The 21034-nt window shown below is 34.8% G+C and overlaps 1 protein-coding gene across 8 annotated transcripts in view; it reads left to right on the top strand.

The window, feature by feature from the left end:
- RYR2 (ryanodine receptor 2) overlaps positions 1–21034 on the top strand; it is a 381847-nt gene that overhangs the window by 230287 nt on the left and 130526 nt on the right. For all 8 annotated transcript variants that reach the window (XM_027657258.1, XM_027657254.1, XM_027657259.1 and 5 more), the window contains 10 exons: positions 7645–7792; positions 9305–9513; positions 11389–11563; positions 15918–16126; positions 17015–17367; positions 17586–17700; positions 18649–18809; positions 19422–19581; positions 19834–19920; positions 20658–20884. In XM_027657258.1, coding sequence (XP_027513059.1) covers positions 7645–7792; positions 9305–9513; positions 11389–11563; positions 15918–16126; positions 17015–17367; positions 17586–17700; positions 18649–18809; positions 19422–19581; positions 19834–19920; positions 20658–20884 — 1844 coding nt within the window. The remainder of the gene's footprint in view (positions 1–7644; positions 7793–9304; positions 9514–11388; positions 11564–15917; positions 16127–17014; positions 17368–17585; positions 17701–18648; positions 18810–19421; positions 19582–19833; positions 19921–20657; positions 20885–21034) is intronic.

Genomic DNA, 21034 nt, shown 5'->3' on the forward strand with positions numbered 1-21034 from the left:
ATGCCATAATTTTCTCTTCTCAAATAATTATCTTCTCTAGAAAAGACAGACAGCTGAGTTCTAGGAGTGCTTACAATGTGCAGATAGCAAATACCATTTACTAAAATTTGTAAGAAGAGAGCAGAATAATGAGACTCTCCTTTCTGGGTGCAGTGCAGAGATGTTTCTCATTTAGCTTACATATATCACATGGCAATCTGGTAGCTGTTGTCCACGTTGCTATGTGCTTCTGCTTGACTCCAGTGGGTTTATTTCATGGGCTACATTTTTTTATCCCATCATATTACTGTGACATGTTACAGTACTGGAATAAAGTGACATGATGTTATGCTGTATAATACTATAACAGATCTTGCAGAGCTATGAAATAGTTTCCTAAGGGAAAGAAGCTTACAGATGTTTGAAAGTAGATGAACTAATCACTGGGAAATATATTATGAACAGCAATCCTGCTGTGGCTGTAGGGTGAATTAGATAATCTAGTAGACCTGTTCCGTATGAGTGCCTCATCATTTTGGAATTACATAAAATGAAAAAATTAAAGGGATACTGTCAAGTAGTCCATGTATAAACCATTTCTTTCCTTTAAACAGTATTGGAGAAAATACCTTCCTACTTCCAGGTTTTTTTTCTTCTTCTAAATTCACCACTGCTTGTCAGGATTTTTTCTTAAGAAGACATAAGAGCTGCTCTTTGTGCATGACTATATACAGTATTTTTGTTCTGCTGCTGCAGAGCCAACCAACCAACCAGGAGAGGGAGCACAAGTTAGCTAATAAATCCTGTTCACAGAACTGTCCTGACAGCTGTGATGACAATGATCACTAACAAGTAAGTATTTTTTAGTAGTACAGACTTGCAGTAAATTATTGCTTCATGAAAGGAGCAAAAGGAACAAAACAGGTAGAAAAAATACATAGTTCTGCTTAAAAGAACATCTTAAATAGCAAGGGTAAGTGGAAAAACAAGTCCCTTTAAGGGAAAACATGATTACCTGCAAGTTAGTGGTCTTGGAACTGGGGGAGTGGTAGATGACCAAGGACATTTACAGAAGCCAGATCCAGGCAAAGGAGCTATATAACCTTGGTGTAAGTGAATTAAAATAATTGCATTTGTGCTATGGGAGAGGGCTTTTTTTCTTTAAATATGCCATGGATTTTGACATTAAGTCCTATCATGATTACCTGTGTGTTTTGTTTGGTTACTTTTAAGGAATTTCTCATAATAAGCTGATGGAAAAATAGCATGGAAGTGTAAAAGGATGTATTTATGACTAAATCTTCACAAATATTTTCCATCAAGTCTAATGGAAAATATTCAGAACTCACATAAGTTTATCCATGTACTTACAGTATTTGTTGATGTTCATAAAATTGTGGTGTTATATATACAGGAGAATCCCAACTTCCATATAAATAAGGAAAATACAGAAAGGGAGAGAAAAGAGTCAAGTTTAGAGACCAGAAAGCAAATGAAAATAATTTCAAGTACATTACCTACACCCTCCCTCCTCCTGAATACATGATTTCTAGGTGTCCACACTGTGGGAATCATAGCCAAAGATTCTTTCAAATTTTGCTTATATGCATTGTCATGCATCCAGATAGCTTAGTCAAAAGTTATTTTGCTGCTTCTTCATGTTGCATTGTGTTGTGGCTGAAGAAGCTAACAATCAGAAACCCCATTTCCAAAAAACTTCGGAATGAAAGAACAGCTCAGAGGTTTTCCATCTTGAAGCAGCAAGGTATTAGTTTATTGCACCACACAAAACTTGCTCAGCTCGAAAGTGCAGAAACAAGCCATTTTATACACTTTAGGTACACGGTTACACCTTCTAACATACATATTAAAAAGTAGACTGGTCTCTGGGTGGAAACTTTCCAGAATTTTCCTTGGCACATGCGTATTCTTTACTAGGGTGCTTGCCTACTCGAGCCTTCATCCCCTGGTGGTCGCCACACTTTTCTTCATCCAGGTGAATTTTTCAGCTTTCTTTGTTAGGTGACCTAGATTCCTCAAGCTTGCAAAATCCTGGCTCTGTCCCTCCTTCTATTTAAACATGTAGTTTACCTGATTTATTACCTTGTGGTCCATTCCCTAGTATTGAGACTTTGGTCCAGTAAACAGAACAGAACAAGACATTAACCAGTATTCCTACAGTGTTCTTCTAGTGAGACAGGGAGAACAAATATCATAGAATCATGGAATCAGCTGGGTTGGAAAGGACCTCCAAGATCATCAAGTCCGACCTTGATCCACTACCACCGTGGTTGCTGGACCGTGGCACTAATTTTTAAGCAATTACCTTCTTCTGGCTCAGCAGGGCAGGGTGTACCAGCAATAACTCTCTTTGTGCCTTTCTGCCATCAATATTGACAAAAAAAGTATCAAAAATTTCACAGCTTTAACAATTGTTTATAAAAATCAGCAACATAAAAAGTTCCACTGTGTGAAGGATATCTTAAAAAAGATGCTCTGCACTTCCTGTTCTACAACATTTAGTACTGTGAAGCAATTATCAAATCTGACTTCTCTTTGGCCCAAAATGCAAGATGGTTTGGTCTTTATGTCAGGATCTTATTTTTTTTAGATTTATAAAAAGTATATGATGTCACCATTTGATCAGGAGTTGGTCTCCTCAGCCTGCCTAGGGCTGTTGTCGCGGGGTATCGTATTGGTTAGGTTTGGTCGATAGAAAAAGCAGACACACACACACACACACACACAGTTGAGACAAGAGTTGTCTGCCACGTAAGCGTAGCAACATCCTTTATTGAACCAGCTAACCCACATTTTACCACTCACTTTCTGTAAACATAATTTTTACAAAACACCAGAGTACTAACACCTGCAGTTGTGAGCACGGACAACATCCCTGTCCTTGCACGTTCCATCCTGCTTATCATCTTTCCAGTCAACTCCCGGCTTCTCAAGGCTGCTCTGTTTATGGGGACAGTTAATTAGCTTCTGCTCTCACGGGAATGGCCTTATATCATTCAATACATTATATTCGTCAAGTTCCAGGGGCCCAGTGGGCCTGCAGCCTCCCCCCACAGACTGTAATGCAAGAGGGGCATTGTTCTGGAAATTCAGGCTGAGGAAATAAAGATATGTGGGCAAAATCACAAGTTGTCACTTTTTTTAAATTAAATATATATAAAACCAGCATCTTGTCCTTGTAAAATCTATTTATGTTACCTAAATTTCACATTTTACATTATTTATACTGATATATTAGTTCCTTGTATTTTTAGTCAGGGCATATTTTGGCAGGCGTTCCATGTGGGTATGGTCCTCAATGAAGATGGTAGAAGCTGTACACATATTACTAAGTATACACATACTTCTAAGGTCAGAACTCAGCTGTTAGTACTCCAGATGATGAATACAACTTCTGCTTTGGTTGGGTAGAGTATTTGTTAATGTTGCTAAGAATATAACTTCATGAGGACTTTGTTGTGCTTTATGGTTCTGGTGCTTTGGACTTCGTGAATTACTTACATAGTAAATACCAATTTAGAATTGTATTTTTCATTTTCCCCTATAAAATGAGTTTTAATTTTTATGGTTTCTGGTTAAACATGAGCTACCATGATAAATGCAAAAAAGCTAGACCTCTGGATAAAAAGGCATGAATGGCATAGGGTATGTAAATGATCCTGTTCACAGTGTACATGCTGCACACTCATATGGTGGCTCACTGGCTTTCTGACAGCATTTGTTGTACCAGTTGTTCAGAAATCTTTGTGGTAGTGCAAGATGTGGATCTTGCATGTCTCTGGAGATATGACAGCAAGCAGAATCAATTCACGACTGTGGAATGAGTGTTTTCTAATGGTGCAAAAGAAGCTAAGAAAACAACAGCGCATCTGTCTCACTGGATATGTGCTAAAATACATTTGCTTTGTGCTTTGGTTATGAGAACAAAATCATTTAATTACCCTACAGAATATGTATTCGTACACTTCTAATACTTCAAATTGCAAAATGTATGATCCCATTACATTATTATCATATTTTTCCTGCACTCGTCCTAGTATGTGTTATCTTTCTTTTTGAATGGAACTTATCTACATATGTTTCTGGTGTCTTTTGTATTCTCGTAAGTTTAGTGATTTGTGTTGTTCCTGAACTTCTAAGAGCTTTAGGAAGGTCTAGGAGTTCACAGGTTTGCGGTATCACATTTATAACTCTGAAAACTACATTATTCTTTTCAGATGTCTTTTAGAGGTTTATATGAGACTTTGGTTTTTGTCACTGAATTACTTCTGAAGCGTACAACCTTATTACACACACTGCATCTATTAATAGGCTCATAGAATTTCACTATGGTTTTCTATAATGCTGTAGATGGTATGACCATTCCTCTTGTTTCACTCTTGCTTTTAAGTGATATCTGTCTATGCAAGTTCCAAGACCAGTTGTTAGTTCCAGTGCACTGGATCAGTTACCTACATGTCACATACTCACTGAATGAATAAATGCAGTTTGTATCTCTTGGCTCCCTGTGTGTTTCCTTGGAATTATTTTGCATCAGTGTTCTTTACCTGGAAGTTTTAAAAGATATAGTGATATTTTTTGGTGTGTGTTTAGGTATTTTTTTCTGTATTTCTTTCCTATTACTTTTAAGAGCTATATTCAGGTAGTGGCAGTTGTTGACCAATTATTGCCTGTTTAAAATGTTTTAAAGTGTATAAAAATAAATGTATAAAAATAAATGTATATGTTATTTGTAATAGTTATTTGTCTATCAATTGCTGTATCTAGCAGAATCTGTAGTGTACACTGTATAAAGTAATACCGATTTTTCCTGGTCAGCGCTACATCATTTAACATTATTAGTTCCTTCCACTTAACGGTCAGGCACATTCTGCCAGGCATTCCAACTTTTCATGGTTGCAATGCTTTCTTTTACCTAATTAAAGTAAATTAAATTCTAAATTATTAATGGATGTTTGTAACATCAAATGAAGACAAAGCTGTGTAATAAAATGGATAGGCTTTTTTCCTTTTTTTCCTGTGATATGAGAGAGTGTGAATTCAAAATAAAAGAATTTCATGAATGTCATGTGTGTGACCCATGTCAAACCATTTGTCTGTGTATAAGTAGTTGCCAGACAAACTCTATACAAAACAGTCTTCTGATGAAGCATTAGACTGTCAAATCTGGAAAATACTGCCAAAAAATTAAAAACTTATGCTGAGTTTTTCTTCTTTTAACAGTCTACAATAACTTCTCTGTATTTAATAGGAAGAATTCAGTCTGTATACCAATTGGAAGCATACTCAATAAAAATTAGCACTCTTAGCTAATCAGTTTTCTTGTTGACTTGATTGTGAGTGTGCAAAGCTCAATCACTGTACAGGATCATTCTCTTGATTAGCTACACTTAAATCACAGAGATGTAGAAGGTCATTAGTACAAAAATTTATGATGAGTATAACAATAACAGTTCTTAATTCATCAATAAGTAACGCATTCAAAATTTAGATGGACATGTACTAGGAAAAAGAAGAACAAAATTATGAAAAGAAAAATTCCTTCTCACGATCAAATGTAAAGAAGCAGCCACAGTCTTGAATGGGTGACAAAGGTCACAATATTAAATAAAATTAAACCCTGTAGAATCAAGTTGGTTTAATACATAAGATTTCTTTATTCCTTTTGGCTTTTTTTTCGCCTCACTCATTTTTGTGCTTAGGCATTTTTAAAATCACTTATACTATATTTCACTATGATACATTGTTATCAGCTGATTGCTGTATGTTAATGTGTGTTAAAGGTTGCTATGGCAACTACCAATGCATTAGTGTAACTGTATATTATGGGTAAGAAATTACAGAATTTTTGTTCCAAAATTCCATTTTATATTTTTAAAGACAGTAAAAGTTGGTAATATCTTTGGGACAGGTAGTGTTTCAGAGGAAATGAGTTCTCTTTTTATGTCCTTTCCAGGACAAATAATTAAACCATAGTGTTTAATCTCAGATGCTTCTGTGAATATTCTTATATCAAATAATAATTCTTTGTAAAATTTAATTCAACATTCACTTCATTCTGGATGCAGCCCTTACCTGCATCTACCAAATTAAATACTGGAAAAAGCTATGAATATGAACTTAAGTGTTTGGAATGAGTATGAAAAGTAGATCCCTCAAACGGTCTTGGTGTTTGCTTTGTCACTCTCTCTTCCACTGAATATAACTAGAGCTGATATGTTCTTGATTTGTGTCCCCAGCAACGTATTATCTTTATCTTTTTGTTAGCCCTTTTAGGATATAGGTAATGCTTGTCCCTTCATATTTCTTCTCCTAGAGGGATCACTTGTAGGACCAGATTTCATCAAGCACTGGTTTATAACTGCTCTTTTATTAGTTGGTTACCATGACAAGACAAAAGATAGATAGCTTTGCATCTAAGCATTTAGAGATGCCTGCAAATGTTTGTCAGAATGGATGTGCTGTTCCTTTTCTGCCTTCTAAGAGAGAATTTATATTCCTAAAACTAGAACTGTAATGCTATAAAAGAAGAAAGATACTTTCATTATAGGTGCTGCTTTCTAAAATAATAGGCACTATATTTGCACTTCTTATTAAATCTTACCAATCATAAAAACCTCTCAATATTATTGGTATTGTACTCAAGACAGGAAACAGCAATATTTTTTTTATATGTCTGGCCTGTAATTTTTTTTATAGTAAGATGTTAGGAAGAACATAGAGAGTTCTTAGCATGGTTTCTCTGACTGCCAAAAAAGTCTGACAGGATGTGAGAAGAAAATATAGACAAGAAAACAGTTCTATTAGTCACTAAAAATTATGTTTCTCATATAAATATTTCAGTTAAATGCTGCTTTCAAATGAGATAATTTTGCAGTAGAGGAAAACTTTATCAATATTATGTCAATAAACCTAAAATACGAAGATTAAACCTTACAATACATTCATTTCAGGTGGAGGACAGGTTAGTTTAATTGTCTGTTACAAAAATTCTACACATGAAGCACATCAACCATATTCTTACAAGACCCTTTATTTTGGAAAAATACATATTTTAAGCATTTGACATAGTAAGACAGATTTTTTTATCTGTTTTATTATTTATTAGTATTGCATGTATTTATTATTTTTTATTAGTATTTTTTCTTTTGTTTTAATGATGTTTATTGTTTGGGCATTTTATGTATCTTGTTAAGTACTGTAATAATTAAAAAACCCTCAAACCTGTATATTTGTGGTACAGAAATATCTCTGAATTTTAGTTATGTACTAACTTATTGTTATGGTATCTGCTTCATAAACAGCATTCGAAATATAATCCTTTGACTCTTCTGTCAACGTCTTCGCATCTGTCCTTGTTTTTGTGGTTTATATTGTTACTTTATTAAGTAAATTTGATAGAAAATAGCAGCAGATATAAGCCACATAGTTTTGTTTATTTGTGTGTTACTTTCTTTTTTAGTGAATTTAGTGGGTTTTACTACTTTATAGACTATTCAGCTTCTTTGAATCCTTGCTATACTTGCAGTTCCATGTTTCAGTTGGTATAAATAGTAATTTTTATACTGCTATACTAGCATAATCTTGTCTTTAAGACAAAAATGCAATTTCTGAAATTGAATTGATTTTTCATACTGTATGCAGGATGTGAAGAATAGAAGAAACCCTCGCCTTGTACCATATGCTCTTTTGGATGATCGAACAAAGAAGTCAAACAAAGACAGTCTTCGGGAAGCAGTCCGCACCCTTCTAGGTTATGGTTACAATCTGGAAGCTCCTGATCAAGACCATGGTAATTAATTTGGGGTTTTTTTTCTTCTCAAAACCAAAAAGGATTAGAATGTTTCACTCCACTATTGAATTTGTTGGTTCAGTAAAACATTTTGAATGGGTGTCTCCAAATCTAATAGGTGCTTTTCTTCATTTTCTGTTGTTTGTATTTCCCTTAGATTTTAATTTCCTTGGGAATGAACTGCTGGAAAATACTGTTTTTTCCTTACAATGCAGAGGTCATTGATCTGGTTCTTTGAATGGAGTTACTAATTAAATGTAAAGAACACAAGTTCAATACTTGAATCTGAAAGATGTGATCAGTGCTGTCACAAAATTGCCAGAGGAAAGGAACTGCAGAACAGTGTCCCACAAACTGATCTTTCTTGAGCAAAGACTGGAACTACATTCATCAGAAGATTTTTATACTCATTTTGAGGATTTAGATTTTGCAGTTTATAAGTCTCTCAAGTTTTTGAGATGCATGAAACTTGTTATAGGGATCCTCTTTCATCAGGAAAAATCCGTACAGTTATTAAAGGATTTAGAGCCCTCTAGTGGCGTTCTGCATCTCCAATCATTAATTTTTATTTAAACTTAATTTTACAAAGCTCTCTAGTGTCAGGTTTTATGCTTTATTATTATGCCTTGCTGGTTTCCCACAGCAGCTGTATTTTTGGGATTGCTTAGAATCTGGAAAGCATTATGTTACTTAGAATTTAAAAAGAAAACAAATTCTCAGTTATCATGCTTTATGGTGCTACATCTGTATAGCTGAGATACTGAGGGTCTTCAAAAATGTTTTTGATTTTGTCAACTATCAAAGAGAAAATTTTATGGATAAAGAATTATGTGGCGGAGAGTTCAGAGTTGCTTACAGGAAGCTTAATGAGCCTCACCCAAGTCTGGCATAGTGGCATCAGAAGTGATAATAAATTCTGAGGGATATGATTTTATAGGCTATTCTAGATGATATTGGAAATGTGGACCTTGATGTGGCTGAGAAAACAGAAGAGAAAGGGAGAGGTTATAGCATGGTCTAATAAGAAGGTGCAGGTAGGTGCAGACACATTTGGTCTTAAAACAAATGCAAGGAAAAGAGGAGTTGTGGTAATTAGACTGGAATGCTTCAGAGGTTGCACAGGATTTAATACATTGCAAATTTGTGGAAAGAGATCCTTGCCTTTCGCATTCTTTTTCCTAATCTGAGAAAAAGAATCAGAGTGATTCCTGAGTCATGTGATTTGTAGCTGCACTCAGATTTCTAAGTTCTCTTCCCCCCCCCCCCCCCGTGAATTTACAAGTGTAGGGTTATTTTAGAGAGGTACTTAAGCATGCTGATTCCCCAGAATGGGAAAGGACACTTTCTCCATATGGCTGTTCTGCAAGCACATTCTTCTTTACATGCCTATGCTTAAAGGTGTTCCTTTACCTTTTCCTTTCACTGTCTTAATTTTTGTCAGTAGTTTAACACAGTACTTTCTGTATTGGTTGGGGTTTTTTTTCCTTATTTGTATCTTTTTAAACCTTACAGCAGTGAGACTGGACATGTGCAGTGGGATAATGGAAAAGTTCAGGATCTTCCGCACAGAAAAGACTTATGCAGTGAAGGCTGGGAAGTGGTACTTCGAGTTTGAGGCGGTTACTGCAGGAGACATGAGAGTTGGTTGGACCAGGCCAGGTTGTCTGCCAGATCAGGAGCTTGGCTCAGATGAAGAAGCTTTTGTTTTTGATGGCTTTAAGGTTTGTATGTGTTTATCTACAGTAATAAGTGATTGCAAAACTTTTAATTTTTGCATCTAATTCCATGTATCATTGCCTCAACTTAATTACCTTCTCATCTTTCATTGATGTTTTATGAAATTATTTCTCTCTGTCTTTGAGGGCCTAGGTGGAATAAGGAGGATCAGTGTCACCTGAAAAATTAATTAACAGGATTTGACATTTCTATATTTTTTTTCACAGTTTCACAGTATTTGTACAGTATCTATAAAGAATTGAAAATCAAAGTGACTTAAATTCAAAATACTGGCAGAGCTGTAATTAGCTATGAATCATTTCTTTAAAGTTTTACTCTGTTATTCTTTCAATAAGAAGTACCATTAGGGAATAAATATGGTTAAGATGATTAACAGTTAGTGTTTGAGGCAAACTTTGATACAGATTTTTGTCGAAATGTAAGAGTTCCAAAGAATATAGCTAGTTTTTTATGGAAATCCTTACAACTTAACTGAAGTATCATAGAACCAGTAAATTTTGCTCAAAATTAACTCTGTATGAAACAATGACAGATTGAAATCAAGTAGTAAAAATATATAGGAAAACAAAGTTTTATATGTTACTGATTATCATCAGAATAGGTTAAATGACTCAGCAAAACTTTTAATTTTAGTATGAAGGCAAGTGCAACTGCAACTGCTATCAAAATCATAATTATTATTAAGGCTATTGTCAAAGTATTTCTCCTATCTGGTATTGGAATTAATTGACTTTATTACTATTATAATATGTAACAGAAATCAACAGTATTCCTGGGTGTTCCCAGTCAGATAAAGCTCTCAAGATGTATTTTATTTATGTGGTGGGAATTTATTTTTTCCACTCTTATGTTGCTTGAGAAGATGCCTTGAAAAGAGAACTGAAAAGTCGTTTTTTTAAAATATCTAACTGGCTTAAATAAACTGTTCAAATCCTGTATTTTTACTGGAATAGCTGCATTGTAGTTTACCTTCTTAATCTTAGGTTTTGATCTTTAGGTCTCAATCCACAGAACTATTTTGTTGTCTTTGATTTTAATGGGCTCTTTTCTTGGTTGGAGAAAAAATTTTGATCTTCAGGATACCAGAAGAGTTCATTTGTTTTGTATGATTTTCAGGATGAATACAGATGATAAAAATCTGCTTGTGATGGAATATATAAATAGAAAACCTATTTGTTATTAACAGGGTTTTTTTTGTTTTATGCTTGTTGCAATACTTTTAAATTTATTTGAACTCCAATCCAAGGCTCTGTCCAAAGCCTTTGCAGTCACAGGTATCATTAGTCATGCCCTCAGCTACTCTGGAATCTATCAGAAACTCAGTGCTTGTCTCATCTACAGGCAATTCTATTCCTTCCAAAATCTGCTATGCATTAATCTAAGATTAATTTGTTTCGCACACCACATTTTTAGAATTATACTCGAGGAAAGAATTAAGTTTGTTTGCAAGTAATGAATTTATAGGTCACTGAAATAAATAAAAGCAATTTCTTAAAAAGTTTATGAAACAGCTATGTAAAATTGTAATAGATATAATATTATTTTAATTACAGGTCTTCCATGAAACTGCAGAAAAATAAGCAATGCTCTTACTTGTTAGTAAAATGTTGAAATAGCAATTTTCCCTGTCAACTCTCTTAGCAGTGTTTTATAATGCTGATGTGAGGGGTACTTGCACGAAGTTAATTGTTGGATTTCCATTTTCAGACTCAACTTGGAGAACTCAAAGACATTGTTTTGGAATTATATTCAGTGTTCACTTCAGTACCATCTTAATTGAGAAGGTTAATTATTAGTTCTACCAATAAAGATGAGAGGAACACCCACATTGTCACTATTATTATTTTAATTCTTTTCAGGCACAGCGGTGGCACCAAGGTAATGAGCATTTTGGCCGCTCTTGGCTGGCAGGAGATGTTGTTGGATGCATGGTTGACATGAATGAGCACACTATGATGTTCACCTTAAATGGTGAAATCCTGCTTGATGACTCAGGTTCAGAACTTGCATTCAAGGACTTTGAGGTTGGTGATGGTAAGTACTGTAATATATCGTGCTGTTAACTTCCTGTTGCCCAATTTTTGCTCTGACTTTGCTTTAATGTGTTTCTTGTGGTGTGTTTCTTATTCCCTCATCTGCACCCCCTTGCCCCCTCCCATCCCAGGAACTACCCCTTGTCCTTTTCTCTATTTGATTAGTATTAAGCCTTTGGAAAGGAAGTTTGCTAGGTGTGAGGATGAGACACGACTTTTGTTCTGTGATGACTGTTGTGGCCATCTTTTGTCATGAGACCTTTTCACTGTTTTACAGAGATGTGTCTGGAATGGCAGATTCATGACCTTTAATATTTCATCCTCACTGCAGCAGGTCATTGTATGATATAACAGAATCATAGAATGGTTTGGTTTGGAAGGGACGTTTGAAGATTATCTAGTCCACCTGCCCTGCTGTGGGTAGGGACATCAGATTTTATCTAGATGAAGTACTTAAATGTTACCAAATTAGTGAGAAACTGTGATAGGAAGTTTAAGTCATCGTTAAGGTTTTGTTTTAGCACTGGGAGGAGAAATGACACCTGATCCAGGGTAAAATCAAATGATACAAAGCTGGCCTTCAAAATTTTTTGCTTAATTCTAAAGCAGCAGATTGAGCTATGTGTCTGTTGCTGTAGGTTTCTTGGTGCAGGTTTCAGAGTCCACAAGCAGGTGTTAATTTGTTATAAAGCCCTAGCTTATGGGTTTGCCAAAGATGGCAAAGACTGTGAGGGTATATCAGGTGCCAGATTGATTCTATACCAAAGAAGCATTTTTGTTTATAAATTTAATATATACTTGTGTGCAAATAGATAGAGAAAAGGGTAAGAAATTGCATTAGTTTAGTTCACTGCCTAAAATTTCTGAACTATCATAGCATAAAAGAATATTTTAAGCTTTAATCTTTCCCTTTTATTTGTTGTAGGTACATATATTCTACCATATATATTATACATATTTTAAACAATACAGCTGTAGCTGAGAGATAAAGTTAAATTTTTTGAATAGTAAGAGCTGCAAATGATACTGTTTGGTTACTCATTCCTATTCCCAGGGGAAGTATGAATCTCATACCTATTAATTAGGCAATTCCCTCTTTGAATTTTAACCACTTAAATTTCATCTGGATTTCAGAGTATTTTACTTTCAGGAGTACTTTGGGAGAATTTTTTTTCCTTCTTTTGGCATACCTTAGGAATTAGAAATATTTTAATTTCCTTTAAAATTACATAATTGCCATCAATTTTCTAGACTTGTGCTGTTACTTCAGATTTCTTTATATGCAGTGATAACATGATGAGGGAAAGGGGTTTGTGAATTGGCTTATTGTTAGTGCTATATGCAAAAAAAAATCATCTTGATACCATTAAATTGTAATGGCTTTCCAGTTATTAGGTAGTATAATCCCATTGAAGAGTAAGATTCTGAAAGAAACTGAAATTTTATTAAATTCTGAGGGTAGCCTGTTTGACTACTATTTTGATTTCTAAGTTGATGAAATCACAGTGGTGTGCTTTTTGTGCTACTTGTTTCTAGCTGCAGGTTCAGACTGAAACGGATCTCTGAGTCTGAAACTGCTAAAGTAGTTCCTGGCTTGACATGAAGCCTGAAGGCTTTGGTAACCTTGTCGAAGACTTAATGTCAGTGTCAAACCTCTCATATTTTTCACAATATCCTTGTAATTCACATTAAGTTCCTTTATTGTCATGTTTGTGGAAAAGAACTTGCCTTTTGAAATAAGACCTCCTATTTGGTTTTCAAAGGAATGTGCTGATTGACCTCAGATTTAATAACTCCAGAGCCATATTTGAAAATATTGTGGGTATTTAATACATAATTCTTGGGGGGAAGAGGACTCAGGGAGGGAAGGTAACTCTGTGTATGAGTGTGTATATGCAAACAGACAAATGAAATACCCCAAATAAATTACTTTTATTGAGCTTTCTCTCTTCTTTTTTTTTTTTTTTTTTTTTTTTTTGTTCGACTTTGGTTTTGGTATTGGCTCTTGCTTAACTGAGACTCTTCTTCTGGTCTCTTCTGTCAGTGAATCCTGTGCATGTTATGTTGCTGCAGAAAGGGATCTTTAGCTTTAAAAAAAGGTTAGAATTTCTGGCACAGCCTTACTGTAAATCAGGCCTGTAGTTTTAATTTACTTAGGAATGGTGAAAATGGAGTATGATGCTCTCCCATCTTATTAATAAGACTCATATACTGTGTGTTATATTGTGCTACCAATGAGAGGATTGGGATTATGGCAGACAAATTTGCTTATGAGATACCATCTCAGTAGTAAAATTGATAAACATAATTGCATCTTATTATGCAATTGTATAAGGGAAATTTCACACTGTAGATATGAACAAGAACACTGTATAAATCAAATTTTGTTTTTTTCTACTCAATCTCCATGAGCATGAACCGTTTTTAGTGTTTGACAAATTGGGTCAGGAGGTTCATATAGTGTTCTTGAAAGTAGGGAACATTATGAAAAGTGCTGCTGTCCTGTGCTTTCGCCACATGACAGACAGTGCTAGAGGGTCACTCTTCGCGTGATAATGTTAAAGTATTTCTTGTTTTCCTATTTCACAAAGTGAGATGAAAGTTTTGTTACATAGCCCAGTTATATACCTGGAGGTTAAGAGCTAGGTTATGGACAAATAATCTTTTTATGTGGCCTCCAGCATGCAAGGGCTACGTGGAATCTGTGAAACATCACATCTGAAATGGCTGGATACCCATTTAGAAGTGGGTATTGAAAATTCATTTTTATTCCATAGAAAGACATGTAGTTGCCTTATCAGTACACTCCCTGTAAGATGATATGCTCTGTCTATGTCATATAGAGACCCTAAAACACCTTAATGACAACTGAACCATGAGCAAATCAGTCCAGAATTTCACCAGAGGTGGATAGTGTTTTCATGATTAGGGCTGGTACTCATATTTATATTCCGTTCATACAGTTACAGTTACTTGCATGAGTTAGCTACATGTACAATGCCTTCTGAAATCAATGAAATTTGCATTGGTGAGAGAGTTTGTCATCTTGATTTCGTATTGGCTACATTTACAGGGTTGATGGGAAGTACTAGACTGAGTAAAAACATCAATGAGAGTTTTACCTGTGTAGGAGCTTTTTCTGGGCTTATTTTCTTTCAGGGAACCTTACAAATGCTCATTTACATTTTATGTTAGTGTGTAAAATATGACTTATAGAGTATGTCATTAAATATATAATGTCTAATACACATAAATATGACAACCAGTTTTGTATATCTGTAGTAAAATCTTCAGAAAGTGATACTGAAGACTGACCATTTAACTGGTGAAGTCATTCCTGTAGATGGTGCTATGGAGTTTGCTTTTGTCCCTGAAGAAAACACGTATCATGAATTGATCCTCTGCCCCTTTTTTTATCTAGGTAGCATAAAGAAAGAGAGGAACTAAATTGTATTTTGTCCTTTTATCCTTTGATACCTGGTACATTCGTATGAATCAGAATCATTGATTCATATTCCTGCCTCGATAAAAAAGAAAACATTTTGTTAATAACTAGATCAAATGAATCTACAAAGTGATTTGTAGCTGTGGAAATTGACAAACAGGATGAAAAGGAATAGAAGAATTTGAAGATTTTCTTAGGTTGTTCGGACTGAAACTGAGAAAAATACCCCTTTTTAAAAAGGTACAAAGAAGTCACAAATGAATTCACTGTGCTAGTGAAACAGTAAGATGCATACAAATGTGAAACTGATTCAAAAGGTAAAACAGAAACCAAACCAAACTACATTGTTTCATGAAGCTGTAGTATCATACTGTCAGTTCTCACTATCCAGAGCCACAGTTTTATGAATTTTTAAAATTAATTATTTTTTTTTAAACCTATGACATGCACTTGGTGCATATTTGTATTTTTTTTTCACTATTATAGCTGCATGGACAAGCACTATATTACTTTTAAAGTAAGATTCTCTCAAAATACCATGAATAATGAAATTTTAGGGGGAATATAAAAGTAGTAGGAGTAAAATTGGAGTAAAATTGGCAACACTCTCCCAGCTTAGCAGAATGATTAACCAAGAACTGACTGTCAGACTCCGTGAAGTAAACTGAGTGTTGCATGAAGAGATTCACGACTGTTAGGGGGCTTTTCTTTTTCAGAATGATGTTTAGGATACATTACTTGGTGACACGCAAGATGCGATGTGCTATTGATGACTGCTTACATTTATAATCTTTGGTTTTTTGGATTCATTTATTTTTTTTACCAAATAATTTTTAATTCAGTTATGGAGAAGAGCAGTTCATTGATGTTCATGACGTACAACCCATGTGTTCTTTCATCTTGTTTTAAGGATTTCTACCTGTGTGCAGTCTGGGCCCATCTCAAGTGGGAAGAATGAACTTTGGAAAAGATGTCAGCACTCTAAAATATTTCACTATATGTGGCTTACAGGAAGGGTATGAACCCTTTGCTGTTAATACAAACAGAGACATCACCATTTGGCTGAGTAAAAGACTCCCTCAGTTTTTACCAGTGCCCACAAATCATGAACATATTGAGGTTTGTGATCCTATTAAAATGTTTCTAAACACTTGAATATGTTTAATTTACGTTTCTACTTTTGCACTTCTAGACAAGATTTTTAATGTGATATGTTGTCCCATTTCTGGATGAACCTTGCACCTGTTAGAATTTTATTACCTTCAATAGAGTTGCAAAGAATGTAATTATTTGGTTGATAGTATTTTTATCAATGAAATCTGTCATGTGTGTAAACATGAGATTCTCAGAGACAAATTTTACAAGATGTCCTCATTAAGAGCTCGTTTTGCAGTGAAAGCTATGTTTGTAAACAAGTTCCAGAAATTGGGCATTTTTACATAACAGATACCGTGTGTTCTAGTGATCACACTTTGTGATTTTTCCATAGCTAATTGGTTTTGATTTTAATAAACATTTATTAACCAATTGTGTCAAAACCTATGTCTCAGTTGTGCATCTTGATGGAACGGAATTCATGCCTTGTAAGTTTTCCATTAAATCCTTCTGAAATTGATGAAATAAGAATTCTTTTTCAGCTGTTGTGTATCACAATGTAGTATTTAAGAAACAATTTATGTTTTTGCATATGTACATGTATGATTTATATTTTTTGGTCTGTGTTGTTCTGGGCAGGGCTGGAATTATGTTGCAAAGAGTTATGAGAAAGGTAATTTCTTTGAGTCTTTTTTTTTTTTAATTTAACAATGGAACCACAGATAACATCCACTCCTCATAGTATTTATTTCCCTTCAAAATGGCAGTACGTGATTGCAGTACATTTGATTGTTGACAGCATACTCTTGCAAGGTTTGCAAGTCATGGATGCATATTCTAGAAATATAAATTGAATAGTTACAAGCAGAAGAAGCATTGGCTTCAACACAACTACATCTTTTTGTCTCATAGGTGATGAGAATTGATGGCACCATAGACAGCTGCCCCTGTCTGAAAGTCACGCAGAAGTCCTTTGGTTCACAGAACAGTAAAACAGATGTCATGTTTTTTCGATTAAGCATGCCCATTGAATGTGCTGAAGTGTTCTCCAGATCAGCTGCAGGAGGGTTACCAGGCTCTGGTCTTTTTGGCCCAAAGAATGACTTGGAGGATTATGATGCTGATTCTGATTTTGAGGTTCTAATGAAAACTGCTCATGGTCATCTAGTTCCCGATCGGACAGAAAGAGAAAAAGATGCCACAAAACCAGAGTTAAACAACCATAAAGATTATGTTCAAGAAAAGCCTTCACGTCTTAAACAAAGGTTAGTAGTATATTTGGTGTGCTACTTTTTTTTTTCCCTTCTCAAAGTGTAAGAAAATGCCAGTCATGCCTGGCAGACCAGTGAAATAACTTTTGGATATGTAGTTTAAGGTCAGAATTAAGTGCTTTTAAAAATGAGCTTGTCCCTTTCTCTTTTCTGAATAATTTGTCTTTGTGATTAGACATTAATAAATTTTGATTTTACTTATTTTATTACAGATTTATGCTCAGGAGGACGAAGCCAGATTATAGTACGAGTCACTCAGCACGGCTTACTGAGGATGTGCTAGCAGATGATAGAGATGACTATGATTATTTGATGCAAACTTCCACGGTATCGTAACATAGGATTGCTGTTTGGTTTTTGTTTGATGGGGGTTTTTTTTCTTGGGTTTTTTTGTGTTTGGTTTGGTTTGTGGTTTTTTTTGGGGGGGGGTTATTGATTTTGTTTTGGTTTTTTTTGTTGCTGAGTTTTTTTTATATATAGCTGAAGTTGTTTTGCATGTAAGAGTTTCAGAAACAGTCCAATTTTCAAGCAGAAATTTTAATTTAATTGTCTATGGTAGTTCTGTACTGCTACTGAAGTTAAGACTGCTTTGTTCCTTTTGTTTTGAATTGATTGTCAGTCTAAAACAATTTCCAGATGAAAACCTATAAACTAGTTGAATCTGTTTTTGAAACTAGTGTTGATAACACCTAACATAAAAGAGGATGATTAAATAGTTCTAGAATAAGAAATAAATAGGAAAAAGTACATTAAACCAGTAGGTCATTGTTCAGGACCATTTGAAAACATCTGTACTAATTTTACAAAGCATTTATTTAATGTAACTCCTGGTGGAAGTTTTGTGCAGGATTTGTGCATATTTTTCTGACAAAATCAGCTCCGTAAGCACTCACTATTTGATGTTGAAAGGGAAAAAATACTCTTCCCAATGTATTTTTCTCTTTCTAAAAGATATCATATATTGGAAACTGAGTCACCTGCAGTATAGAAATTGTAGCTGCTGTAAAAAATAGCTTACAATGCTATGATACAGAAGTCTTCAATACACTTCTTTTCCAATTTTTTTTTCTTTTAGCAAACTTATCTTGTTGGCTGTATTTTGATTTGTGTTCATATTCTTTTGTTGCTTTGCTTACAACTTGCACTTGAATAAGGCTATGCTACTTTTGAAGAGATTACGTTTCCAAATTTTAGAGCAACAAGCTCTGAATCAAACTGGAATCACACTGGAAAGCGAATACTAACATTTGATAACATTATTTTTTTCATTAACAGTACTATTATTCAGTGAGAATATTTCCTGGTCAAGAACCTGCTAATGTCTGGGTGGGCTGGATTACATCAGACTTTCACCAGTATGACACAAGCTTTGACTTGGACAGAGTGCGTACTGTCACAGTAACACTGGGAGATGAAAAAGGGAAGGTTCATGAGAGGTTGGTAATAATTTTCTTATGATATATATTTTATACCCATAAAAGCAACTAGTAATTTATAAAGTGTAAATCCAGCTCATTTAATGTAACTGGTTTGATGTGGAAAAATAATAAAAGAAGCAGTAGTAGGAAAAAGTGTGGTTTGTTACCTCCTCTTACTTGTAAAGAAACAGTGCAGTAGTGATCTAGTCAAATCAATAGGCACTGAAAAGTAAAATGGTGCAGCTTATCTATATAGTTGAAGACTATGATCCTGTAAATGTTGACTTCTGAGGCCACAATTAGTACAACAGTTCCTCTCAGCACTTCAATTTATTATCCATGCCAGAAACCTTCTGTTATGCTCAACATTAAGTGATTTAAAACCTTAACTTGCAAAGTCAGTTTTGTCTTCAGAATTTTACAAAACATTTGAACTTGTTCATACAATGTCATCTTCAGTTTTTATTTTTTCAGTTATGATGTCCAAGTTTCATTGAGTTTTGGCAGTGGTTGTGGTGGGATCCACTGTTTTAAGCCACAGGACCTGGTTTCAGCCGTGCAAAGTTGTTATTAATTCATTACATAAAGTTTACGCAGCATCCATAAATAAATTTGTCTTTTGATATTCAGTATAAAACGCAGCAACTGCTATATGGTGTGCGCAGGAGAGAGCATGAGCCCTGGACAAGGACGTAATAATAATGGTCTGGAGATTGGTTGCTTGGTCGATGCTGCCAGTGGCCTGCTGACCTTCACAGCTAATGGCAAGGAACTAGGCACGTACTATCAGGTGAGTATTTTTTGATGGTGTCTTCCAACGGGAAGGGGGAAAACCAAGTCCTCAGACTGCATCTCATTAGAGGTTTTTGTACAAGATTGTAAGAAAAAGTAATCACCACTGTTATGACTCTAATTTTCCCCTCCTATTTGAATTTCATGGGGTTTTATTCAAAGGCCTGCACTTGCTGGCTGCCTTTTCTTTTAATTTGCAATACTGTTTTGCTGTCTTCTGTGGTTATGTATTTGTGTATCTTCGATTTAGGTTGAACCAAGTACAAAGTTATTTCCTGCTGTATTTGCTCAAGCTACAAGCCCCAATGTTTTCCAGTTTGAACTGGGAAGAATAAAGGTAAACAATGCTTGGTTTTGTATAGGTTTAGGATTTATGAATTATATAAAATAATTTTATTTTATTTTTTACCATTTGTTCCTGTGATGTCTTCCTAGTATTAGGCACATTTTTTATGATTCCAAGTGTTTGCACTATTGCTGTTTTTGTTCTTAACTCAGTTGTAAATACGTCATGAATTTAACATACAGTACATTGAATAAGAAGGGTTGAAACTGATTAGAATTAGCAGAGAATATTGCAGAGTCCTGTTGAATTTTCTGAATCTCATCCTTCATGATGAAACAAAATCACTGGGGTCAGTAAGGCAATTCTCTTATTCTACAAACAGAGCATGGAAGACTGGTGTATCTGCAGATTAGATTAGGGTTTTAAAATAATTTTAAAGTACACGCAAACAAAACACTCAAGGAAACTGAGCTGAATGTTGCTTCTTTGCCTTGGATAATTGGATGTTGAAAAAATCAGAAGGAAAATTGGGTCTCTGGTACAAGGAAGTAACCACACATTCCAGTCAAAGTTTCTATTTCAAATTTAGCTATTAAAAAAAAAAAAGGAAAATGCTGCTTGCTGCTGATCTTCCAACAGTTCCCAGCTGGTTTTAAAAACTACTGAAAATGTTAATTTCATGTTGCACTGTACTTTACTACATGTTGAATGCATTTTTTGAGAAATAAAATATGCACTGTTTGATAAAGATGATGAAACAGATTGTCTCTTCCATTGGAATTTTCCAGAATGTAATGCCATTATCTGCTGGCTTATTCAAAAGTGAGCACAAAAACCCAGTCTCTCAATGTCCTCCACGTCTTCATGTCCAGTTTCTGACTCATGTGCTTTGGAGCAGAGTGCCAAACCACTTCTTGAAGATTGATGTGTCTCGGATCAGTGAACGTCAAGGCTGGATGATACAGTGCCTGAATCCTTTGCAGTTCATGGCCCTTCATATTCCTGAAGAAAACAGGTTGATGCTTTTGTTTTGTGCTGTATCAGGGTTAGGTTGGTATTATGAAACTGGTCATGTAATACCATTTCTATAAGAAGGTCTAAGGTCTTCTCTGTATTTATAACACAGGTAAATAAAGGTAGTGTGTTTTGATTTAACTAATATTGA

The sequence above is a fragment of the Corapipo altera genome, unplaced genomic scaffold (genome assembly GCF_003945725.1).
Source record: "Corapipo altera isolate COAL_440 unplaced genomic scaffold, ASM394572v1 2c, whole genome shotgun sequence".
Classification (NCBI taxonomy): Eukaryota; Metazoa; Chordata; class Aves; order Passeriformes; family Pipridae; genus Corapipo; species Corapipo altera.